Source organism: Lagenorhynchus albirostris, chromosome 1, assembly GCF_949774975.1.
Source record: "Lagenorhynchus albirostris chromosome 1, mLagAlb1.1, whole genome shotgun sequence".
In the NCBI taxonomy this organism is placed as follows: domain Eukaryota; kingdom Metazoa; phylum Chordata; class Mammalia; order Artiodactyla; family Delphinidae; genus Lagenorhynchus; species Lagenorhynchus albirostris.
The window spans coordinates 62,477,240-62,504,500 of NC_083095.1; the positions used below are offsets into that span (position 1 = coordinate 62,477,240).

General features: G+C 35.8%; 1 protein-coding gene and 1 long non-coding RNA gene across 4 annotated transcripts in view; one reads left to right on the forward strand and one right to left on the reverse strand.

The window, feature by feature from the left end:
* Window positions 1-10,351: 10,351 nt before the first annotated feature.
* Window positions 10,352-27,261, forward strand: part of MBIP (MAP3K12 binding inhibitory protein 1) — a 35,736-nt gene continuing 18,826 nt past the window's right edge. For 2 of the 3 annotated variants that reach the window (XM_060143375.1, XM_060143383.1), the window contains exons 1-7: window positions 10,352-10,525; window positions 14,162-14,281; window positions 16,014-16,238; window positions 16,327-16,423; window positions 18,908-18,973; window positions 19,214-19,366; window positions 23,167-23,264. In XM_060143375.1, coding sequence (XP_059999358.1) covers window positions 10,397-10,525; window positions 14,162-14,281; window positions 16,014-16,238; window positions 16,327-16,423; window positions 18,908-18,973; window positions 19,214-19,366; window positions 23,167-23,264 — 888 coding nt within the window. In that variant the 5' untranslated portion in view covers window positions 10,352-10,396. The remainder of the gene's footprint in view (window positions 10,526-14,161; window positions 14,282-16,013; window positions 16,239-16,326; window positions 16,424-18,907; window positions 18,974-19,213; window positions 19,367-23,166; window positions 23,265-27,261) is intronic. The other variant, XM_060143391.1, reaches the window with a different exon arrangement.
* Window positions 23,195-27,261, reverse strand: part of LOC132516996 (uncharacterized) — a 285,768-nt gene continuing 281,701 nt past the window's right edge. The window contains exons 7-8 of the long non-coding RNA XR_009539552.1: window positions 25,797-25,902; window positions 23,195-23,278 (exon numbers count right to left, since the gene is read on the reverse strand). This is a non-coding gene — a long non-coding RNA (uncharacterized LOC132516996). The remainder of the gene's footprint in view (window positions 23,279-25,796; window positions 25,903-27,261) is intronic.

Consider the following 27,261-nt stretch of genomic DNA (forward strand, 5'->3'; position numbering starts at 1 on the left):
GCATTACCGTCCAGGTGTATTGTTGTCATTCCCAAATACAGGCAAAGAGATATTGACTTTCTTTATCCACTGGGATGCTAAAGAAGGCACTACATAAATGAATCACAGTGAAAAATTAGCTTTCAGTGGGGATGGAGTCTAGTAATGTATAGGGATTGAGAACAACAAGGTGATGAGGGGTAACGATATTGTGTATGGCTCAGAAGTCTTGGACAGATCTCCATCCCCAACCATTGGGTTCCTTGACAGGTAAAATAGGGGTGTTGCCAGGACTAGTGCGGGGGAAAATGAGGCCCAGGACCTTCTAGTATTCTGTTATTAACTTAACGGCCTAGAGGGCCTCCATATTTATAGGGTATTTATTAATTCTGGGGAAAGGCTTTGAGGAATCTCTTTGGGTCTTAATAGAAGGTGCACTGTGGATTGTGCCAGTGACACTTAAGGATGTTGCCCTTAAGGAAGGTGGTAGCTGATCAGTAGAGACAAATAACTAGTTTCTTTAGAATTAGCTCTAGTGCCATAAGAGATGGAACAAATAAAAGATGTTGAAGGATCATTTGTTTTGCCTAGTTGTCCATTTTGCTTGCTGCTATCAAATTCTAGAATTATTTCCCCGTTTTTGGAGAAAGAAATTCCAGCATGATATTTTTCTAAGAAATCTTGGCCCAGTAAATGCGTAGGAGAAGGAGAACTAAGGAGAAAATAGTGGGTGTCTCTTAGAGGGCCTAAGTAAAAGGAGATAGGTTTAGAAACAGGAACCTGTTGACAGATATTTGAGACCCCCACTATTTGGACAATTTTGATAACCAAAGTAGGAGCTGTTTAATAACAGTGGGGTTGAGCAACAAGAGTGTAGCTCCAGGGTCAATAAGAGCACAGACAGATACATTCTCAATCTGGAGAGTGGTTTCTCCAAGTTGACTAAGGGGAAGGCTTGGGAAAACCTCTGTAGTTCCTCAGAGTCCTGTCATTGGGGGTTAGGAGGGCATTGGAAAGACTGACTAGAGGACAGAAGACACCTGGGGCACTTAACCTTGTAATAGGCTTTCTTCTAATGTCCTGGCTTTTTGCAATAATGGCAGAGACCAAGAGGGTTTTAATTCTGTTTAGGGGCCTCCATTTGCTAGAGTTGAAAATTTAGGATTTTCGTGGTCTTACTTTAGTTGAATCATCCAGGATGTGGGTGAGCTGGTTGGCTAAATTAACTAAATCTGGAGAGGATGTAGTTTCCCATTCTGTCCTGATCCTTTTAACTAGAAGAGAAAGATCCTGGTTCAGCTCATTAATTAACATAGAATTAAAGGCTACCCAAGTGGATTCAACATTCAAAGGAAGACCAGAATTTTTCAAAGACAATTTGGAGTTGGCCATAATAATCATGCACAGCTCATTGGGCTTCTGGGGACAAGGCTGAATTTTGTTTCTATCAGCGGGGTTTGAGAAAGCCCTAGCAATTGCCAAATGGAGTTACCTGGCAATTCCCTGATCCTGATCATATAATAAAGCAATAGTGACTTTTCTCCAGATTGTAATTTTAAAGACTTCTTGAGATCATCCCAATTAGCAGTTTTCATTCAGTGTTGGGCCTGGCCTTCACTGACAAGCATACGAACTAGCTGATATAAGTCAGAGAAACCAAGTTGATATGTATGAATGACTATATTAAATTCCTCAGCAAATCTGTGGGGAACCTTAGATACTTTAGGAAAAATTTTGACTGTGGCTCATAGTTTTAGTTCAGGGAACATAAGAAATTAGGGGTTTAGCATTTGGATTCTTAGAGAGTCTGATTTCAAAGGGACAGGTTTTAATAGATTCAGGGGAGGAGGAAGTGGGGAGATCTTTGAAGAAAAATGGAAGTTCAATGAGACATTTAGAATGAGGAAGCAGAGGGTATAGAGGAGGTGAGGATGGCACAGAATGGAAAGAGGAAGATGGCACCAGAGACAAAGAGGGTGGGGGAGAGGGAAAAGAAGCCTCAGAAGCTTTCTTGTTTTCTTTCAGTAGTTTGCTTTCATTGGTTAATTTAGAAATGGTATTTTGTAAAGGAGATTCTATTTTTGAATGCATTTGGAAGGCTCCAGTTTCCGATTAAAATAGGGATCCCATTCGGTCTGTTTAATTTAATTTAATTTAATTTATTTAGCATCTTTATTGGAGTATAATTGCTTTACAATGGTGTGTCAGTTTCTACTTTATAACAACGTGAATCAGTTATACATATATATATGTTCCCATATCTCTTCCCTCTTGCGTCTCGCTCCCTCCCACCCTCCCTATCCCACCCCTCTAGGTAGTCACAAAGCACCGAGCTGATCTCCCTGTGCTATGCGGCTGCTTCCCACTAGCTCTCTATTTTACGTTTGGTAGTGTATATATGTCCATGCCACTCTCTCACTTTGTCACAGCTTACCCTTCCCCCTCCCTGTATCCTCAAGTCCATTCTCTAGTAGGTCTGTGTCTTTATTCCCATCTGTTTAATTTTAGAGCTGCAGTCTTCTAATTTAGTTCTGAGAAAAACAAGTTTTGGGATGTTGAAAGTTCCCCATAATGGCCACTGGAGTTGTAAATTACTTTTGGTTAAGTTGGCCCATTTAGCTAAAAATGTACATGAAGAGGGACTATAGTTTTTGAACATAAAACTAGCTGGGATCCCAGAAGGAGGATCCTCCTGGGAGAATTTAGAGAATTGGGATCCCATACTTTAGAACCTGAGGTTCAGAAAACAAATGTGGACTCACCAAAAGGATGATGCCTTAACAAAAACAAAAACAGGTACTGAATTAAAGTTGGAGCACTTAAACAAAAGGAGGTAGCTCAAATATTAGAGGAAACTTACTTACTGAACCAAAAGGAAAAAAAAAGACTCAATGAAATGAAGAGTGCAAAGGGCTCAAGTGGGTAATCCACATGATTCTGGATAGTTTCTATTGCTATGTTGTTAGTTCCTTAGGGATTCACTGCCTACAGATCCCACTTCTGACACCAAGTAACATCAACCTTTTAAACAAAAAAGGTAAGTGGTTTATCCAGCAAAATCGAGTTTGTTAGTGAAAAACGGAGGAATTGCAATTTGGAACATGAAAACCATGGTGAACCATACGCAAGTATAGAGAACAAAGGAGAGGAGCATTCTTTATAGAGGAAGAGGAATTTGGAAGGGGCTGTTTTGAACAAAAGCTCATTGGAGGGGAGTGAGAGTTTGGGGTTGTGGCAGCCTCTCATTGGCTGTGTTGCTGCTGGGAAAGGAGAAAATCTTCCTTCTTTCTGCTAGGGTATGTCAAGTAAGCTGTGACAAGTGGTGTGTGAGAATTTCCCCTTCATGAGTTCCCAGCTCCCTTTGAATAAGGTTTTCCTTTATTCATTTTCATAATACCAAATACAAATATTCTTTTTGTGCTCCAGAAAATATGAGGAAACAGGACCATGATGAGGAGATATATGGAAGATATAATGAAGTGTCAAATGGGACTTCTAAAGTAGAGGAGTACAATATAAGAAATGAAAAATGCACTGGATGGGATTTAGAACAGATTAAACAGTTTAGAAGATAATACCAATGAACTTGAAGACATAGCAATAGAAACTATCCAAAATAAAGCACCATGAGAAAAAGACTAGAAAGAAATGAATAGCCGTCTGGGATATCAAGTGGCCTACCATATGTACAATTGGAGTCCCAAGAGGAAAGAGAGAGAGAGGAGGTGCTAGAAAAATATTTGAAGAAGTAAAAGTTTAAATTTTCCAAAATTGATGAAAACGGCAAAACCACAGTTCCAGGAAGCTCAATGAATCCCAAGTGGAATAAAAATAAAGAAAACTATGCCAAGGCACAGTATAATCAAAATTGCTGAAAACCAACAGTAAAGAGAAAAATGTTAAAAGCAGCCAGAGTTAACACATACACACATATAGTCACAAGGCTAGGAATTACAGCAGACTTCTCAAACTATGCAAGCCAAAAGATAACAGAGACTCATCCTTAAAGTACTGAAAGAAAAAGAGAGCAGATTTCTTTACCCAGCAAATATATTAAAAATTGAAACCAAAATAATTTTTCAGAAAAGTAAAAACTAAGAGAAGTCATTACCAACAGATCTTCACTACAAAAAGAGTTAAATGAAGCTCTTCAAGCAAAGGGGAAATGAGACCAGATGGAAATTTGGATCTACCCAAAGGAATGAAGGGCACCAGAAATGATGACTATATGGGTTAATATAAAATACATTTTTTCATTTTTTTGGTTTTAAACATAATGGATGGTTCAAGGCTAAATAATAATTATTATTTGTGGGAAGATATAACATATGTCGATTTTCCTGGCTATTCTTGTTTGTTTATTTTTCCATATTAACTTTAAAATAAACTTTCCAGCTCCAGAAAAACATTTTTTTTGATATTTTTATTCAAATTATATTAACCTTATACATTAATATGGGGAGAACTATCAACTTTATGATATTTAATTCTTAGCCAAGAATGTGGGAGGTCTTTCAATTTGTTCAAGTCTACTTTGTGTTTCTCAGAAGTGTCTTATAGTTTTCTTTTTTATACATTGATTTATTTTTGGTTGTGTTGGGTCTTCACTGCTGTGCACGGGCCTTCTCTAGTTGCATTGAGTGGGGACTACTCTTCATTGCAGTGCGTGGGCTTCTCACTACGGTGGCTTCTCTTGTTGCGGAGCACGGCACTCGGACTTCAGTAGTTGTGGCACATGGGCTCAGTAGTTGTGGCTTACAGGCTCTAGAGTGCAGGCTTAGTAGTTGTGGCACACAAACTTAGTTGCTCCACGGCATGTGGGATCTTCCCGGACCAGGGCTTGATCCCGTGTCCCCTGCATTGGCAGGCAGATTCTTAACCACTGTACCACCAGGGAAGTCCTCTTATAGTTTTCTTTAGATAGATTTTGTACATCTATTAGGAAACCTAAATCTTAAATATTAGGAGCTACTGACTTGTGAAAATGAATTAGAAATGTAGACTAACTACCTCTGAAATTAAAATACAAATCAAAGGGGAAGAGTGGGGTTGATACTGTAAAGCTTGATTTACATGATTTTCCAAAGAAAAATATTTTTAATATAAGGTGAGCATTTATAAAAATAAATGAGGTGATTCACAACTATAATAAAATGGGAGAAGAAATGTAAAACATGCCTTTGTACCCTTGAATGAGCCATTTTCCTTGTAGTTGGTCTATTTTCTACTAAAATTAGCAATTTAGGTACTGTTTTTCTACCAATTACTGAGAATGGTGTTGAAGTCTCCAAACATAATTGTGGTTTTGTTTCTTTTTCCTTTAAGTTCTATCAGTTTTTGCCTCAAATATTTTCAAGATCTGCTTTTGGTGCACAAACAATGCTGTTAAGTCTTTTTGGTGAACTGTCCCTTTTAACGTTACGTACTGCTCTTGTGATATCCGCTGTCTGATATTAAAATAGTCATTCTGGCTTTATTTTTATTGGTACTTGCATAGTATATATTTTTTCCATCTTTTAACTTTTAAGCTTTATATTTAAAGTGGGTTTCCTTTAGTCAGCACATAGTTAGATATTAATTTTTAATCAATCTTTAAATCTGTGTTTCGATCATTTGCATTTAATTTAATTATTGATATGGTTGGATTAAAATCTATTACCTTGTTATTTTCTCTTTGCCCCATCTCTTTTTTGTTTCTTCTTCTTTTCCTGACTTTGAATTAAATATTTTTATGATTCCTTCATATCTCCATTATTAGCTTATTATTTATACTTAAAAAATATTTTAGTAGTTACCCTAGAGCTTATAATTTACATCTTTAACTTATCACAGTCTACCTTCAAATATTACACTGCTTCATGTGCATGTAAAAACCTTACAACTGAATACTTACAATTCCTCCCTCACAATTTTTGTGCTATTTTTGTCACACATTACTTTATATGTGCTATAAACCCACAATAATTTGCCACTATTTCTATTTTAGACAGTTAATTATCTTTAGAACAAATAAAAATAAGAAGAAATGTCTCATATATCACTTTATTTTAATCATTTTGTAAGATCTTCATTTTGTTGTGTAGATACCAATTTCTTTCTGATGTCAGTCCTTTTGCCTGAAAAACTTCCTTTAACATTTCTTATAGTGCAGGTCTGCTGGTAATGAATAATCTTCGTTTTGTTTACCTTTAAAAAAATCTTTATTTCTCCTTCATATTTGAAATGGAGATATAGAACCTAATTTCCCACCTCTTGGGTGTGGGCCAGACATAGTAACTTGCTACTAACAAGTAGAATCAGATGGAAATGACAATGTATGACTTGAGAGACTAGTCCTAAAAGGCCCTGTGTCTTCTCTCTCACTGCTTTTCTCCACAGTGGGTGACAGAACTACTACGCAAAGTCACTCCTGAATTTCTCACCCACAGAAACTTGGTGATAAGAAATATTTTTTGCTTTAAGCCACTAAATTTCAGGGTAATTTGTTACACAGCAGTATATAATATTGGAGTTCTCTGGGTTTCCTGGATCTGTGGTTTGATGCTTTCACTATATTTGGAAATTTCTCAGTCATCATCTTTTGAAATGTTTCTTCTGCCCCAATCTTTCTCTAGTCTCCTTTAGAGGTTCCAATTATATGTATATTAGACTACATTATATTGTTCTACAGTGGTTGGATACTCTATTTTCAGTTTTAAAAACTTGCAAAATCAGCCTCATCATGCCCCCCCCTTAAGTCACCAATCCAATCTGAGCAGCACCCCCTTCTCTGAGGGACTCCATGTTCCTCTAAGCTCCTGAATTTTAATAATTCCAAACTCTTCCCTTTGTTCCCGCAGCCCTAGAGGGGTTAGCTGCTTCCTGAATTTGCTAACACTGTGATAGATTATTGTTTTCTTGTTATCTCTTCAGTTAATTAACAACTTATCGTAAGTAATAATTTATTTAAAATTTTTCTCTGTTCAAGTAACAGGTATGTTTTCTAAACCTTGAATGCATCACAAATCAGTATGGGAAGTCCCAATAAACCAATCCTCAAAGCTGGGATTTTGAAACTGGTTTATTGTGTCCTTGGACTTGATTGTAGTACTGAGCTCCTTGCTAATAGAAAGTGGGATGTTGTGATCCGTTGCCCGACATGGCAACACAATTAGTCAGTTTTACTCCAACTTCTTTGATTGTGGAAACTTCTGTTGGAAGAAGCATCTTACAGAACTGGTATTCAGCAGAGCAAACTTTGGGAAATGCTGGCTTCACCATACTTCTCTATCCAATGATCCTCCCTAAACACATCACTGCATGTTCAAGTTCCTGCTCCTGTTTTATCTTAATTAAGAATTTGTACTCATCATTTGAGCCTCAAAATCAATGTTTTACATCAAGTGTTTAGAGCTTTTCCTGACACTGAATCCAAACACCTCCCCAAAGGAACTAATAGGTTGTATTGCTTTATACATATCTCTAATATGATCATTGTCACATTATATCATAGATGTTTGTTTACATATATGCCTCACCCATGAGAACTGGAGCTTTTTGAGAAATATCCTTGCCTGATTCATCTTTGTACCTCCAACATGGTCAGAGTGTCTGGCATACAGTAGGTACAATTAATTTGTATGGATATCACTCGTGAGAAGGTTATGGAGACTAGCTGTATTTATTCATTAAGAAAAATTTGAGCACTCTGAATTTGCTGTTCCAGAGGAGAATAAACGGACATGCTTCATTATTTGAAATGAATTGTTTGTAGCATTCTTACTACATGTTACAATTTCCCCTCAAGTGTAGGAACTTCTTTTTTTTTTTCCATTTTACAAATCTGTTCAACTTAGGCAAATAAATTCAGCTCCACAAGCATATACTGAGCAATTACTCTGTGCCAGAAACTATGCTAAGCCTTAAGTATACAAACATGATACATATAAATTCTCATAGCTCAGTGGGGAGACAGATTCGTAGTCAAGTAAATTTCAGTATCAATGTGATAAGTACAATAATGGAAGCATATATGAGTTATAGGAGTTGTTTAGCGGAGGAGATAAGGTCTTTATGACAAGGAGTATGAGGAAAAACTTCCGAGAGATTTCTGAACTGGAGTTTTTGAAGGAGGAATAGGAGTTTTCCAATCAGATAGGAGGCAGGGGCACAAATAAAAACATGGAGGCAAAAAAAATAGTAAAGCTTTCAAGAAGTAAAAGCAGTTTTGAGAGCATTAAGCACCAGATGGTTTGTGGCAGAAAATGAGGCTGGAAATTTAGGCAAAGGCCAGATCATGAGAAGAGCCTTAGATGCCATTCTAAGGAACTTGGGCTTATCCATCAGGTGATGGGGAGCCAGAGAAGGCAAATTAAACTTTTCCTTTTCTACATTAGAAAAAAGGTGTATTATACCATCTATTGAGCACGTATATCTCAGGCACTTTGCTGGGCACTGGTTTATTTAATAGGGTTGTACCTTTAAAGCTCTTCATAAAGGACATTTTTGTTGATAAGGTAGTTAGCCTAGATTTCATTTATCCTCCCAAGTGATTCTTAGGATGAATTTTCAGGACAGTTTTTCTAATTCTGTTGCTAATGCCAAGACCAACAGTTTGAATTATTTCCACCAGGCAGAAGATTTTTCAGCAACCCACTTTATAAACTGTAATTAGTTTTCTATAAAGGGTAAATGATTTCCTTTACTCTCTAAATTTCAGAGCTTTCATCATATTTTTGTTACACATTATTTTCTATGTTTCTATATAAAGTTAGCCCAAGGAAATCCACATCCTTTCAGCCTACAAACTCTTCTATTTAAATAAGTTCCAAAATGAAGGTAATAGGCATCAGGAAGGAGTAAGAAAAGTCCCTGGAAAGAAGAAATAATGCACAAAAGAGTTAAATTGCAAGTATTAGCTAAGTAAGCAATACTATAAGTGCAAGTCTGCATATTGAAACAGAATCTCATAGAGAATTTATATAGAGATCAAATGGCCATCAATTAATTCTATATTAGATGTTCAAGGGAACAAGTAAAACTTGAAATTTCAAAATCAGTGATGGCAAAGGAAAGAATGAGCAGTACCTTATTAAAGATGGTATTCTTATAATATACAAAGCAAGTTCCCAAATGTGTCTCATACCACTGGCCTGAATATTTGAAAAAAAAAAAACAAAAACAAACCTCACACCTAGGTGAAAACAAATAATCTGAAACTAGTTGCTAATATGTTACAAAACAAAAACTTTTAGTTACCCCATTAGAATTATTCTCTAACAAGAGAACCAGAGGCAAAGAAAATTGCTAACATTGCAAAGAATCATGAATTTAGGTTAAATATGGGGATGAGTGGCTTGAAGGAGAAGGTTGCTCAATTTGGGATTAGATATTGTGAAATCTTTCTATGGACATCTCTAGACATAGGCTGGATTATAAACTGTATATCCTGCTGTGAACAAGGGAGCAGACAAGATTACTCAAGATCCTGTCGCCTGGTGATCTTTGGAAATGAAAGCCTAATTAACAGGCTCCCTAGAGGCAGGTCAAAGGCGTTCTTTTATCCCTACTGCCCTTAATCCCAGTTCCTTGATGCCTTATTCCTCCCCCTTTCATTCAGCGTACTCTAAAACTGAATACACATTGTGCAAGTTTCCACCTCTGCTTCTTTTACTGTAAGAGCATTAGACTACTGGAATTAAGAATTTTAAATCCCTCATCTCTAAACTGATGATATTTATTTTTTTCAAGTGTTTTGGAATAAAGTTTAACACTAAAAACTTTCTAAACTTTTCAATTGCACAACAAAATTTTTAATGTTAGACTCTGTACTACTCTAATTTCAAAGATTGTGTTGCATGCGATTGCTTACTTAGTTAAATTCCTGTTAGAATCATATTGACGGTGTTTCCCTTCTTTGAAACAGTTTTAGGATGAGCGTCTCTACCGTAGTACACAGGGAATAGCAACTGATTTACGAGTTTTTAAACTTGACAGAATTATTTTGCAGATTTAAAGTAATTAATATCATTCCCTTGATGGTAAATGAGGCATAAAAGTTTTTTCTTGTTTTATATCCTCTTCCTCGCATGAAAAATTAGTTATGATAACTAATTTATGTTAAATTAGCGATGTTAACTAACTAATGAGGGTTCAAGAAGCTAACCCTCATTAGATAACGACTCCAATCATTATCTGAAATACTGTAGCTAGCCTCACGCAGGTTCGCAGTCATCCGCTCGGGGTCCTCTGCGGAACCTTGTAGCTGCACCTGATTGGTGCACGTGCTTGTCAGTCACATAGAGGGGGCGGGTGCTCAAAGCCCCGCTCTAAAAGAGACGCAGTGCTTTTACATCATCGCGCAGCGACCAAAGCAGGGGAGGGTGGGGTGGGTTGTGAGGGCTCTTCGGTGCTGGCGGGGGCGGCCTACGAAAGTGTCATGGCTACTGCCGCTGAGCTTAGTCGCCCGACCATCGGTGACAGGAGCCTAGAGCGGAGCTGCAGCCCCAACCTCTCCCAAGAGGTGGTCTGCGAAGTCTTTCGCTCCTTGCATACCCTGGCTGGACAAGTGAGTGGTGGTCTGTGGGAGTAGGGGTCTGGGAACCGTCTAGCCCCTCCCCCCTTTTTTCCTCGAGCGGAGGCAGGGGGCAGCGGAGGCCTGCGGGGTGTGGGACCCGGCGCGAGTAGCCGAGGCCGGGGGAGGAGCCCGGGCCCAGCCGTCTGCGGTCTGAGTGAGGATGGCCGCGCGGGTTAGTTCACGGCCGGTTGCAGGCTAGATTTCCTTGCAACTCTTCTCCCCAAGAGTGAGTGAGGCTAGTGTAAGTGAAAACCCGGCTCGGAGATGAACAGGCTTGGAGAGAATGGATGCGGAGAAGCTTCTCTGAGGGTTTGGGAGGCGTCTGGCGCTCAGGCTCCTTTTACTTCCAGTTCATTCATTATAGAAATTGATAGGTTAGTACGGCCTGCGATTTCTGGAAAAGCTCTCTCTCCGCCTTTTTTGGGTGATTTCCTCTTATGAGTCACTTGCTTTTGTTTATTTCTTTTTTCCTTCTGGCCGTTGCTTGCATGTCTTCCCCTTTAAAACGGGGAGGAAGAGAAAAGGAATTAATCTAAACTACTCATAGCGTAAAGTTGGCTGAGTTATCCATGGTCGATACTGCTTGTATCACAACTGTTGTTTAGTAATTTAGCTATTAACTAGTTTAACTGGCTGATAAATAGCTTTTGTAGAAATGTCATAATAAAATCGGGTTTAAATAAAGGTACTCCTTACACTCAAGTCACTATTTCGTTTCATGATGTAAAGTGCAAATTTTAAATGAGAAACAACTTGAAAATATGTTTGTCTGCTTTTAAAAAACAGATGTTTTTAATCTTAAGGCGGAATTAGGCATTTATGTTGAAGATAATGGTAACTTCCTTTATGAAAATAGAGCGTTTGATTTGTGAAAATTATTTTTAAAAGCCTTGGGTGAATGGAGAATCAGTCTCTTAAAACGTTATTTAAATATTTTTTAAAATCCTAATATTTGTTCTAACTTAAAAAGAGCATTACTCTAAGTTAAACCTTCAGTTTGGTTTAATAGAACGATTATTAATAGAGTCGGCTAAAAGTTTTAAACTCACTTGTTTGTCAAGGACTTAAACTTTTTTTTTAAGACTTGGGGACACATTATTTCAGTCCCAAGACTCAAGACCTGTAAATGGTTTAAAAGTTTGAGAACTTTCTATGGCGTGGACATTGGAACTTTAAGGTTTTTTTTTAATATCCTAATATCAGGATGAAAAAAGTTTATACTCACCTATAGTTTACGCAAGTTTTTTTCCCCCCACTGATGAGATACTTTTTAAAAATAACATTCAGAAATAAAACATTTCTTTTGAAATAGTTTGTATACTGAATTTTTAAAACTCATTAAAAAATTTTAAACATTCAGATATTCTGTAGGTAAAAGTAGAGATGTGATTAAAATTTATTTATGTCACCTGTCAAAAATGTTTAGAGTGAATATTTGGTGAGTTTTCATGACAGAGTGAAAGGACCATTTATACAAGTGTCAGAAAATAAGATCATCTCATCAATTAAATGCTAGCCAACTTGGTAATACTCTCTGTATTTCGAGATGTATTGTTTAAAGAATTAAAGCCCGAGTACTATACTTATAAAATTGCCCTTGGTGGAAATCACTATTTCCTTTCAAAACCAGTTTAAGGAATTTTTTTAAATGTATGTTGTAAAATGCCTACTTTATTCTGTATAGTATCGTGTTATTAGCTCTCCTCAATAGGAAACAAAGTTGAATGTTTAAAAAGTATTTTTTATCTCAGATTTCCAATTTTCTAATTTTAACTTTATTGCTTACCTCTGGTTGGTCCATTTTAACCAAGCTGAAGAAATATTTATTGTTAGCTTGGATTTTCATATTAATTTAATAAAGTTTTTACTGAAATACATATTTTAAATAGGCCATATTAATGGCAGACTAATACATTTTTGAGTGAATGGTTTACAAGTTCTACAGTGTAAAAATGCATAGAATTCATATTACTAACAGGGAATTTGTTGAATAATCGTTGGATGTATTGGGATAGTTTTAAAGTTAATTTGTGACATTATTATGTGATTTTCTTAAAAGACCAAATATCTTTAACTGCACTTGAAAGCTTACATAATTTTGCTGAATTGAAATGAGAATATGATCCAAACATTAAATTTAATTTCTATAAGTTATTATTTTCTCTAGAAAATTTGATGCTTTGCTTTGGTTGAGGATTTGCCTGCATTATCCCCAAACTGTATTCATAAATTTGTTATAATAAACTATAGATCCCTTGAGAACTGTAAAAGTATAGTAATAGTTTACTTCTGTGCATAAGTTGTTGTCTAAGGAAATCTTTATAGGCATTAAATAATGTAAATTAAGATTAATGTGGTTATCTTAATATAAAACCTTAGTTAAAATAATGTAAACTAATTTTTGCCAGTGCAGCCTACACAAAACTTATTTCTTTACACTTGTCTAATATGGACTTTAAATATTTCTGGTCAAAGGGTGGTAAACTTCTGTCATGTAGCGTTCATTCATATAGTGCCTTTTTTGGGAACTTTGGATCTTTTCGGTTCTATGTACATCGGTTTATATTTTTGTTTTATTACAATCACAATTTATAAGATCTGTATTTGAACTAATGTAACAGTTGTCTTTGTTTTGTAGAAAACATGACTAATTTTAAATAAATGATTTTTGAAAAAATAATAGTTAACTTGATTCTGCGATGTAGTATATCCTTATAAACACGTGTCCCTAGAAAAGTTTACGGTGATTCACTTTTATTCACTCGAAAGACTAGAGATGGAGGCTTTCCCTCTAAAATCTTCACTCATTTTGATATTAATTTTATATTCAGGTTCTTGGTAGTTTTCTGTATATGCTATTATTCTAATAGGTCACGGATAGCCAATTTATAAGAAATTTTCATACAATGAGCCCTCATACTTTACTAGAAAATACTGTTTAGCAGTAAGTCTGGCCTTTCCATCCAGTCTCTGGCCATTTATTTCACTATTGTGGAAAAGTATTTGTTTTTCAATTTCAGATTTCCGCAGCTAAATAATAGTTTAATTTTTATTTGAAGTAGATAAACACATTGCCATGTATCACTAGACTTCATAATATGTATGAATATAAATATATGAATTGATTTTTAAATTATTTTTAAAATTGGTTAAAATTGAAAACAATAAAAATGTGATTCAGAAGACATCAGAGGAATGATATGTTTGTTATGTATTTATGTGCATATTTAACAAAAAGAAATGTGTATATCAGAACTTTCATAAAGGTACCTGCCCCCTCTGTTTAATGCTCTGAGCTAGAAGCAGTAGGATTCTGAGTAGGACAAGACTATTTTCACCCCTATCCAAAGTTTTTTAGATAATGAATTATCGAAAAAGATGGTCCCGTTACACAGACCCAAGAATAGAATTAGAGTGAGGTGTCATTCTATTTTTTTATGAAAATTTCACGTTTTTTGGCTTTTTAAAGTGGTAACTAGGTGTAGAGCATTTTTATGTATGATTGAAAACTTGAGAACTTTGAGCTAAATGGTGTGTTATTCTATAGAAATCTTATTTTTGGACAATCCCATGTGTACAGCTTAATCCTGTAATTTTTTGTGATGTTGCTGGTTTGCCCCTTTGAAGCTTAACATCAGAGATGATGTGGTGAAAATTACAATCGATTGGAACAAGCTCCAGAGCCTCTCGGCATTCCAGCCTGCTTTGCTCTTTAGTGCACTTGAACAACACGTTTTATATTTACAGGTAAATTTCGTGTTAAAAATGTTAACTTGATATTGAGACTAGAAATTAATTGTAGTTAAATTGTAAGCTGTAGTATTTGTTAGCTCTATCTTAACACTGTATTAATAGTGGTATTAATAAAAGGTTACTTTGGCCAGATTGGATCTAAATCTGTTAATTTACATAGTGATCAGGACAATTACAGGAATATAGCCCAATAGGCTGATGTGGATGTGAAGATTGAAAATGCAGTTCTATTCAATTCTAGACTTGCACTGAAAATTCAATACAGTTGCATCTATGGTAGGTTATAATTAAGCAATAAGACACGGCAGGTGTGTGTCATGCTATGATAATGATTCCATGCCTTGGGTGAGTTTGGAGGCTCATGGAGTGCTTTCAGTGGTTCAAGAAGTGGCATTATCCCAGCATGACACATCCTGGAGTGTCTATTGCAATTAAACAGTTTCAGCATAGTTTTTAAAAAGAAAGTAATTTCTGTGACATTAATGTCTCATATTAGTAAGTAGCCAGTCACTATTTTATCGTCTTTTTCTTGAGTTTGAAATAATTCATCCTTTATATTAAGTCAGCACTGAATTGTTAATTTATAATAGTATTGTTATATTTTTTAGTATTTCAGTTCAATAACTGAACAGTATTATGACCTTGCTAGTTTCCAATTGAACATCTTTGCAGTTACAATTGATGCAAGTTTGCAGTTTATCTCTAATCAAAGTATAAAATATGAAGTGTCGAAAAGTTTACTTCTGTTAAGATGTTACAAGGATTCAGAAGAGTATTTGGTATAGCAAATAATGGAAGCAAAATTGTAGGTATGAAATAATTGGAACACTGACAAGTGTTGGTGTGTTTTGATTAATGGAGTAGACATTTAATTTTCAGTCCTCTATTCAGTGACTTTATGGGAAATTTTAACTCTGTTTCATGTTAAAAGTAATAGTTAACCCTAGTTTTAAAGGGCGGAAGCAATGAGCTATAGGACTCAATTGAGGCCTAATTGTGGATGGGTCTGGGCGGGGGGAATGGGTAGTATAATTTACATTATACAACAGGGTTTTTTCCCCCTCTAGTATGGTGATAGGCATCTACCTCTTTTCAGCTATGGCTCTTGTTCGTTTTCTTTTTAAAAATTTAATTTCATGACCCAAGAAGATATCTTGCCATGTCAGGAGAAGCTTGAGTGTTCACTCAGCATAACACCTATATATTTCATGTCTATGCGCTCTCATTTACTTCGGCCAACTGCAGTTTCAAGTGGAGAATCTCCAGTGATATAGTGATAATACAGGGCTTTGCTGAGTGAGAGCACTGGCTCTCGTGTTAAGGAGGAAAAATACTAAGCCTTAGTATTCTGAGGAGGCATTTGAATGACATGTTAATTAAGTGGCATTGGTGCCAGAGGCTGAGGCTTTGATTTGGCACAAAATAAAAGATGAGTGACAGAATGATTCCCTCAAAGAAAATTTTAAATTTCCTCAGGTTTTCTTTTTCTTCTTTTCTTTCCTTTTTTTTTTTTAAACAGATTTATAGCAAATGATATTGGTCACAATAGCAGAGGACAGCACAAACACTTACATGTGCTCAGATCTATGTATGATGTGCCAACCTTTTAAATTTAGTTAATTGATATTGAATATTGCCTTTACTTAGCAGAAATTTATATAAATATGGTAAATATGTGATTAATTTTGATCAGTTTGAACCTCAGCAGATGGAATTGTGTTCTCAGCCTTTTTTAGCAAAACTTCAGCCTCTGATTAAAGAGGAGAATACAACTGTTGTTGAAGAAATAGGAAAAACAGAAACAGGGAACAAGAATGAAGTAAATGCCAAATTTCCCATTGGCGACCTACAGGAGGAAGAAAAGCACAACGATTGTGATTTGGGAGATGTGAAAAAGACACAGATCCATTTTGATCCAGAAGTAGTTCAAATAAAGGCTGGAAAAGCAGAAGTAAGAAGTTGGGTTTTGGGGGGTGGGTGGAGTATTTTTTTTAATCTTACTGTGTTTGAATTAAGACACACATGCTTATTGTTTGTAGATTGACAGACGAATATCTGCATTTATTGAAAGAAAGCAAGCTGAAATCAATGAAAACAACGTCAGGGAATTTTGCAATGTTATTGATTGTAATCAAGGTAACTACCTAGAAGAAGTTAATTTTTGTAGGATTTTAATGATCTTTCATTTGTTTTTTAAAATGAATAACATTAAGAACACAGTTTTTAATTATTTCACAGGTTTATTTGGAAACTAAGACAGCAGTATTTCCTTCTGTTTAATAATACAAAATGGTTTTCATCTTGGTTATCCAAAAATCAAATAAATGCTAACGTAGAAAGGCAAATGTTTACCACAGGTGTAAAGATTGTTTTAAAGTTCCTTCAGGAAATGAAGATAAAGTGTGGGTGGTAGGGTGTCTCAGTCTCACTAGTAAGAAGGTCTAAGCTATATAAATTTCAAGTCTCTAAAGGTATTTATGAAATTATGATATTAATACATGAAGTGAACTTAGTAAAGTTAATACTCCTCAAGAGGGAGCAGTTTTCTCACTACTCCTTAGCTGTTTGAAATGTTTTATGTCATTATAAAACCAATTTGTCAACAAGACTATGGTGTCTTATGCTTTTTTCCTTTCTCTCATAGTGCATACATTTGCTGTTTTTCATCAGATTCTCCTTTCCTCTCCACATGATTTTATAGTATATTTACAGATCTGCAGGTATGCTGCAGAATACAAAATTGCAAAGCACTAGCATAGATCATAGTCAGGCATCATAGTAATAATCAGAACAAGTAGTTCTTAGAAAAAATTATGGAGAAGAGTTCCTAATTGGAATGAACATTTTTCTTGTTGCCTCTAATATCTTGTGGCTAATTATTATGAACACAATTTTCAGATGAACCTAGAATTGACTCGTATCACACTGGTACACTGATTCTCTTAATAATGAAATAATACAGGCTCAAGGTGGGTCCTAAATGCAGCCTTTTCTACTATTAACATTATACATACGTATCTCTAGATTTGGTATATTTTACTGTTAGCTTTTCAGAACAGGTTCAGCAGTGGCAAAATCTCAGGTACTACAATCCAACTGCAAGCTACCCATGAGAAAGCGTTTGTTGAAGGAGCAAGCACATGTATCACTAATGTTATTCCTCTGTTCTCCCTGCTAACTCTATTATTATAAACCACCAGGGGATAGAAATTGACAAGAATTGAAATGCTCAGCAGGATTCCTTAGCCCATTCAATCCCTTGCTGGCTCCAAACAGTGTTGGGAAGAATTGCTGTGGAGAGTGACTAGCACTTATACATTCACTATCTTCACACCATGCTGAATTTTTCTCTAATGGGTCAGTTAATCTATATATTTGGAATATAGTTCTGGAATGGATGATAGCTTCTTTTTTTAACCCTTAGCCCCATGAAATGGTAGAAAGAGAATGGAGAGGTGATGGCCATTTAAACATATTTTCAGGTGTTTCAAAAAGAAAAGAAAAAGAAAATGACTCTAGTATCTATATATAAAAGATAGGTGGGTTTGGAATTTTATTCACAGTTTGATGTGTCAGCAGAACTATCTTAAGGAAACTTAGACGGAAAAAAATCAGATGTATGGTAACGTGTTAGTGTGTTCCTTTTAATACCTCTCAATTGACCAAAATATAAACAATGGGTTTTTTAAAAAATCAAATTCCCTAGGGAAAAAAAGAATTTTCCTTCATTATCTTTTACCATCCATTTTTATTACAAAATAATTAAGGGGAGTCTTTTAGGAAATTTACTGCAATGCATGGTTTTACTTAATGTCATTTTAAAGATTATTTTATAATATTTGAATTGTTTATATATTATGTTAATATCATTCCAACTTTCTCCCTTGGTTTATGATTTATTTGTTGATATATAACTTGAAAGAAACTATACTTTTCAGCTTAGAAAAAATTTGGAACAAAATTTCACATGGTATCATTTTTAAAATTGCGTTTTTTGAAAGGGGCAGTCTGGAAAGAGACAGCTTTTGTGATTAGGGATTTTTTTTAGATGAGCACTGGAAATCTAGGAAAAGTATAAAAGTATGTGTTGTAGGTTTCAAGGTCTTTTTTGTGTGGCGTTCTGAAATAAAAATGTGTTAAAGGCATAATACTTTATATTACATGTTTAGTGAACACGTAATCATGTGAACATATGATCAGTAATATCAAAAATGCTGTATTTTTTAAAAAGATATTTTAGTAAAAATACTGAGTTTTGTTTATTTCTATGTCTCTTTAGCTTAGAAATTTTAACTCTCTATAATATATAAATTATTTTCTCCAAAGGCCCAGATGGTTTTTAGGGATATTGGTATTCATTAAAAATTAAATTATGCCACCAAATGTTGAGGACTTTTCTATATATAAATCTGGAAATAGGTAACATTAGATATAAGTTTTAGAGAGTAAAGATCACTAAATTTTATCCTGTGCATGATAGTAATTTAATTACTGTTATTTAAAATGATATTCTCTGATTATGAGTAATATGTTAATATGCATTACTGAAGGGTTATCAAAATATCATACATTTGAAGTTAAGAATATATTTAAACTTATACTCATCTGAATTCTCCTTAGAAAATAGTTGTGCGAGAACCGATGCCGTTTTTACTCCTTACCCTGGGTTTAAAAGTCATGTAAAAGGTAAGTATACATTATATAATATCTTCATCACTGTCAGAAACTTATTCTAGATTATAAGCGAAATGGAATAGAAATCACTTTCCTATCTAAATTTTATTTAGTTTAAAACAAATCAAAAACTCTTGCCTTTCTTTGTACTTGGGTTTGTGGTTATGAAAAGAACATCAAATACTGTTAAGGAGAGAGACTTTCTGATTTTTGAAATGTAAATTTAATAGGCTCAAAAGTTTCTTAATTTAGTTTCTAGAGTTGTGAATACATATGGACCACAGACTAGACCTGAAGGAATTCAAGGGTCAGGTCATAAACCTAACAGCATGCTCCGCGATTGTGGTAATCAGGCTGTAGAAGAACGACTACAAAACATTGAGGCTCACTTGCGATTGCAGACAGGTAAGCAGAGTGCTGGGCAGTGTTCTGTAATGTATCTTTGCAAGTGGTTAAAGAAATTCCGATTCACTAGTCACCAGGTTTTCATTGAGCAGCTGTCATGTACGAAAAACATTGTTCTGATTGGTACAAAAATGAAGAAAGCATAGTCCCTGCTTTCAAGGAATTTACAGTTCATGTGTTTACGCCCTTCTTCCTCCTCTTACACTTCTCAACAATATCCTGACTCTCTCAGTTTATTAAAGTCATAGCTGAAAACTAATGTAGTTTTTTTCCTGCCATTAACTTCATAACCATGACCATCTCTCACTCGTATCCCCCACTGTGCTGGTAAAAAGTATTAATAAGTGTAACCCTAGCTCTTTAAGATCTTCCAGTGAGGATAAGGATATAAATAAATAAGTGCCATTGGGGACTAACATTTATTAAGTGACTGACTAAATCCTAAGTGCCAGTCACTCTGAAAGTATTATACATATATCAACTCACTATTTAACAGCACCCTTGTGAGATGTTGGTGCTGTAATCATTGTCAGATAAAGGAACTGAAGTTTTCAGAGCAGCATGCCCAAGGTGGTAAGTGGCAACTAGAAATCAAACTTAGATCTTAACTGGCTGCAAAGCCTCAGTCTCCCTCCCGATTTAGTCACCAGATCCTGTTGATTCTATCTTCTAAGTATCTGCAAAAAGCACAGAGGCATAAAATATGGTTCAGGGTATTTCTGAGTCCAGTCTATCTGGTGTATTTGTGGATGAAGGGAGAAGATGATAAGAGAATGAGTAAATCTTTGAGGATAGTAAGAGATTAGCATTAAAATTAACTCCCTTTCTCAGAACTAGATGCATTTACAATACAAACTGTATAACAGGATTGACTGGTTTATTAAATCTAATAGTGTCAAGTAGTTAATTTTGAAAAGTATCTGTTGAATGCCTACTATACACCAAGCACTGTTTTAGACAGGAGGGACACTGAGATGTAGTCACAGTTTCTGGCGTCAAGGACTTTATAATCTGTTTGGGAGAAAGATTAATAGCAAAGGGGGATGTTAAAGGGGCTGTGAGGGAAGGGTATGGTGGGGCACAAGGAGCCTCCATGTGAAGAGATTCAGGCAGTGCTTTGTTGACCCAGGGAAGCTTGAAATGGTTCTTGAAAGGTAGGGAGGTGAGGCAGAGGATGTTCTAGGTAAAGGGAGCAGCAAGAGCAAAGTCAGGTGAGTAAGTTACTCATTTTACTTTATTCGAAAGCAAGAACAACCAAGATCCTAAACTTTAAAAATTCTCAAAAAAATCCCCCCATATTTCTAGAGTTTTTATATTTAACAAGTTGATACTTTTGATATGAAAATTTATCCATATTCTTTAATTGCATAACGATTGTTTAATCATGTATTTGTTCATTCAGTAAATATTGAGCACCTGTTCAGTCTATGCACTGATGCTTCCTAGGTTTGTGTAGTGTACAACCTGCACAGCCATACCCAATGAACAAAACATAAAAATTCTGCCCTCTAAGAGCTTACATTAGAGTGGAGAAACAGGCCATAAATAAGCAAAATACACAGAATGTTGGGGTAGTAATGGTTTGGAGAAAAATAAGGGAAAAAAGATAGGGAGGGAGTGCTAGGTAGGGGGAAGTGGTAGCACTGGTATTTTTTAAAGTGTGGTCAGAGAAGGCCTTACCGATATGGTAACTTTTGAGCCAAGACCTGAAGTTGGCAAGTGCAAGCCTTGTGAATACAGAGGTAGAGAGAATCACAAGTGCTAAAGTTGTAAGAGTACTTGGCCTAGTTGAATAACAGAAAAATGGCTGAAATGGTATGAATGTGGGGAGAATGTCCAAATTGTATAGGATCTTGTAGACTATTGTAAAGGCTTTGGTTTTTAATCTGAGTGAAATGTGAAGGTGTTGGAAGGTTTTGAGCAGAGAACTAACACTATATGAATTGCATTTTAAAAGGGTTGCTGGGCTTCCCTGGTGGCGCAGTGGTTGAGAGTCCGCCTGCTGATGCAGGCGACGTGGGGACGTGGGTTCGTGCCCCGGTCCGGGAAGATCCCATATGCCGCGGAGCGGCTGGGCCCGTGAGCCATGGCCGCTGAGCCTGCGCGTCCAGAGCCTGTGCTCCGCAACGGGAGAGGCCATGACAGTGAGAGGCCCGCGTAACGCAAAAAAAAAAAAAAAAAAAAAAAAAAAGGGTTGCTGGCAGCTGTGTTGCGAACAGACTTTATGTGTGCAAGGCAGAAACAAGAAGACCAGTTTGGAGGTTGTGATAATCCAGGGAGAGGTGATGGTGGTCTAGACCAGAATGTTTACATTGGAGGTGCTAAGAAATGGAAGGATTTGGGATATAATCATAATCTTGAAATTTGAGTAACCTTAATTTTACCATACCCCTGCCTAGAAAGTTTGTTAGTTAAGAATTATGGTATTTTAAAGGAACCTCCGTACTGTTCTCCATAGTGGCTGTATCAATTTACATTCCCACCAACAGTGCAAGAGGGTTCCCTTTTCTCCACACCCTCTCCAGCATTTATTGTTTGTAGATTTTTTGATGATGGCCATTCTGACTGGTGTGAGGTGGTACCTCATTGCAGTTTTGATTTGCATTTCTCTAAAGATTAGTGATGTTGAGCATCCTTTCTACCATATGACCCAGCAATCCCACTACTGGGCATAAACCCTGAGAAAACCATAATTCAAAAAGAGACATGTACCACAATGTTCATGGCAGCACTATGTACAATAGCCAGGACATGGAAGCAACCTAAGTGTTCATCGACAGATGAATGGATAAAGAAAATGTGGCACATATATACAATGGAATATTAGCCATAAAAAGAAATGAAATTGAGTTATTTGTAGTGAGGTAGATGGACCTAGAGTCTGTCATACAGAGTGAAGTAAGTCAGAAAGAGAAATACAAATACTGTATGCTAACACATATATACGGAATCTTAAAAAAAAAAAATGGTTCTGATGAACCTAGGGGCAGGACAGGAATAAAACGCAGACGTAGAGAATGGACTTGAGGACACGGAGAGGGGGAAGGGTAAGCTGGGACGGAGTGAGAGAGTGGCATGGACTTATATACACTACCAAATGTGAAATGGATAGCTAGTGGGAAGCAGCCACAGAGCGCAGGGAGATGAGCTCGGTGCTTTGTGTCCACCTGGAGGGGTGGGATAGGGAGGGTGGGAGGGAGACGCAAGAGGGAGGAGATATGGGGATATATGTATACGTATAGGTGATTCATTTTGTTATACAGCAGAAACTAACACAACATTTTAAAGCAGTTATACTCCAATAAAGATGTTAAAAAAAATTATGGTAAAGCTCCTTTTAAATGGTCTTCTGGGTTAAAGGAGAAAATATGGCATGTAAGGAGAAGTATAAATTGAAGAAAACGATATGACATATTACAGCCACTGAATTGAATTGTCAGTTGTCACTATGCATTTTCCTCCTAAACAACTGTCAGAGTTTGTCAGAGATACAAGTTGTTCTATACAGGAACTATTCAATGTCTTGTAAAATGAATTTAACATAAAACAAAATGCCTAGCAACATAGGAAGCATAAATGGGGCTTGGGGAGAAGTGTAGTATAATAATATATCCCATAGAGTATATTATGAAAATGTTTGCTAAAGATTTCATTCTGTCTTACTCTTGTTAACTTATTTTCTTAAGTTTAAATAATTCCCATTCTTTTGCATAAGTGTCTTTGAATGGTATTTTAAGAATAAAAATTGTAAGAAGAAAGAATTATCCATAGTATCTCAGAATTTTTTTTAATGTATTCAGGTGGTCCGGTGCCAAGAGACATTTATCAGAGAATTAAAAAACTTGAGGACAGAATCCTTGAATTGGAAGGCATTTCTCCTGAATATTTTCAATCTGTAGTAAGTATAAGTGTCTGTAAGAAATAAATGTTATTTTAGGATTCATTATCACATAATTCACTCATCGATCTGCTGTGTGCAAAACACTGTTTTAATAGTTCAGTGATGAATGAACGTAGTTCTGAGTAAAGAGTTACCTCGTTCTTTAAAGATTGTGATTTTGAATATTGTATTATAGACTCAATTTTTTTTAAAGGGTTACTTTTATGGTACATTACCCAAATTCTCAAACTTAAGCCATTTTTGTGGCATAATAAATCAGCCTGAATAGTGGTGAGTCCTGTCACTCTGAACTTTCTATCTTGTAAAACAAAGACTCCCTCTGAAACCTTGTTCTCTGTTGTCCCTTCTGTCTCTCTAATCTCTCACTCTCTACAGACTCCTTCCCTCAGCTCATACACGTTTACATTTCTCCCCCATACGAAACAAACACACACCTCAATCTGCCACCCTACCTTTTTCTTTACCCTAACCACTAGACTTTCTGAAAGACTAGTCTATATTTGTTTAATTTCTCAATTCTAGCATTTATTTATTCATTCATTCTTATCCCTTTTACCAAGGACAGTAGAAAACAATTTGTGCTGATAAGCATCTTCTTTGTCATATCAGCATGTTTCAGACCAGCCATTCTGAGCTCCTTGTGTTAATTTCCTCAGTCTTCTGGGGTGATTGTACATAACAACTGCCTTTTCTGGGGCTTAGTGTTTGTTTGTTTTAAAGCAATGCCATATTAGAAAGAACTAAAGTAAAAGTGAACAAAATTTTAAAATTTACTAAATTTTTAATAAAATTTACTGAAACTCCTGTTTCTGAAATATTATGTAAGATAGCTCAGTTAGCATGGATCATTATAAGTCACTGGTGAAAGTGCGCTTAGAATTATTTTAGGAATAACAGCAATCTTTCCAGTTTCAAATTGGTATTAGAGTAAGGTACAAAGGTAGGAATATTTCCAGATGAAGAAGGCAAGTTGAATAACCAAAGTGAGTAGTGAATCTTAAAGCTCAATAATTTAGAGACGTTTAGTGATTTACTTCCCTCAAATATAAAATGATGTCTATTAAAGTACTGAGGGCTGAAGCAAGGGTTAAATGAGATAATACCAGTCAAGCACCTAGGCTGCTGTCTAGCACATGATAAAACCTCAGTAAATATTGGCATTTATTTAATTTTAGAAACCATCTATGAAGTAGCTGTATAAACATGGATAAGTCATACAATTACAATATATCTTTAATTTTAGAAGACTTGTTGGTTGTTTTACATAATTACAAAGGTCTTTCCACTTTTAGAATTATTCATAGTATCTTCCTAGAAAACTTCATAGAGATTGTATGCCTTTTCCTACAACAATATACCATAAGTTTTTCCCATTCAAGCTGCCTTCATTAAGAAATCCCTAGGCAGGTTATTTTTTCTCGTTCAATTTCATACCTTGTTAATATAATTCTTGTTAACAGTAGAACTGATCTTATAAGAGAGTATCATAGTATTAGATGCCTCAAGTGAGATCTTGCCCCATCATTTATCTTTTCTCTCTGATTCTGATTTTAAAAGCTTAACATACACCTATTACTAAATTTAGTTAACAAAAGAACAAGCCCTTTAAATCATAATCTTATTTTGGGGGATCCATTTTACACAGGATAGAATGTTTAGAATGTTTGATTAAGGAGGTAGAAGTAGATTGTAGAGGACCTTAAATGCTGTCCCCAGAAGTTTAAAGTTTAAATGCTATTGAAATCATTTGAGCAGGGAAGGGACTTGTGCAAGTGATATCTAGAAGATTTATCTATTACTGTTCTGGGAAATATATGAAAAGGGAGAGACTGAAAATAAGGAGACAGTATTATACTAGTTTAGATGTGAACTGAGATCCTGAAACAAGGACATGAGAGTGAGAATAGAAAGGATTAGTGCCATAGACAGTAGGAAAGAAAGGTTGGCAAATATTGATAATTGATTGAATATGGAAAGAGACATGGAGCAAGAATGAGTCCAGTTTCTGGTTGGAAAAATGATACCATCATTGGTAGAAATAAAATCTGGAGAGAGATATTTTTGGGTGAAATGTGAACTTAAGAGTCATAGCAGGCTATGCAGACAGAAATATCGGGTAAGCTTTTCAAAATGTAGGACTTACACTTGAGATAGTTGGGAGAGACAGTGTAGAGGTGAGAACATAGAATTGGTAAGAACACTGAGACTTTCAGAGGCCTAAGGTCTGAAACTTACTTCAGGGGCAGGAAGTGTGATAAATGTAAACAGGATTGGCATGGATGTGTTGGGTTGTCATATCTGTAATAAAACTAGTGCTTTAAAAGAATAGTTCCAAATATATTAAACAATCTATATTTGATTAGAAGGATCACTTCTGGATTAGTATCGGAAATGACATACACAAATTAATACTGAGCAACAAGCACAAAACACTGACAATGGTTTAAACATTCAGATTGACTCTGTCCTTAAGGCCTATGAATATGTATGGTACATATTCAGACCCAAAGGCAAAGATTTCATACCCACCCTTCCATAACAGATGAATGTGCCATCTCTAGGAGCTGCGCTTCTCGCTCAGAATGGAGCCAGCTCTAGGATTGTCCTTTCGTGTGAGAGGAGATGAACACACACCCTGCAGACGACATAGCACATTATTCACCGCTCTTACCTTCCTCTTGCTGGGAGTACACGCATGGCAATTGCATAGTTTTACGTATCTATTCCTCAGAAGTCTACGGAAAAGACTAGATATGTAGCTTCTAAAGTTAGAAAGTAAGGGGAGATTGAGCCTATTAAATTTCCTAAGGATTGAACTTTTGTTAGAAATTGAATTTATGAAAAGTTTTTAACTGAAATGTGTCTAATCCAGGTTCACATGTAGATGAATTCTAAACACAGTTGGATAGAGATTATCTTGGGTAATGAAGCACAGCATATGAAAAGAGAAACATTAACAGAGAAAAGATATAAATTGTATTTTGTTCCTAAAAAAAACCTAGATTATGTAAAGTTCTTTTCATTTATGAAACAGACATAAAATTCAAAAAAAAGTTAATGTATGTAAAGCACGAATTACAACAAAGTTAGTATTTGTTGCACGTTTTAAGATCTTTACCCATCACATTCAACATGGAAAAATTTGAATGTGGTAATGTTTTAAAAATTTTAAGGGCATTGCTTAACATACCATTTAAAAGATACAATTTTATGAGTATTTCCAGAGAATTACTTACTGATTTTAAATTATGATCCTTGAAAACAGTAAGTGTAATGTTCTTCACAGGTATATTTCCACAGCACTTTGTTCATTTTATAGCACTTATGACTTATATGTTTACACATCTATTTTTCACACTATGTTTTCAGCCTCTGAAGGGCAGGAACTGTGTCTTGTTCATCTTTGAACACAGAGTGTAGTAGGCATGGAATAAATGTGCGAATGAATGGATAGGACCTGGCTGATAGTTAATTATTGGACTTTTAAAGTATGTTAACTTTGTTCGAAAGCACTGACTAGGTGGAATCTTAACTCTAGTCTGTAATGGTTAAGTCCCGGTTCTAAAGGGAAGCGTGGGAAGAAGGAGCCCTGAAGGCCACGTCAACTTCATGCATGCAGGCCGTTCACACGTGAAGGTCATGGTGGGCCTGTAGCGTGAGGTGAACAAGTGGGTCTGGCTGGAAAATTAAATTGCAAACACATTTTGGAGGGCCTTGAAGGTCACATTAACCTGTTTGTAATTCCAGTGTCATTGGGGCACAGTTAAGTCTTTGCGAAAGAAACATAGAATGGGTTTCTGTCTGGTGACATTGTGAAGTTGTGAGTTGGAGAGAGTTCGGAGTCAAAGAAAGTAGTTTAGGAAACATGTCATTGTCCATACCAGAGAGAAATGAAGGTCTGAATCAGGGCAGTGGGACTAGAAGGGAAGAAACATTTAAGGCACTCCATCTGTAACCCTTAGCAATTGGTTACCCTTTAAAACTGATTAGAAGT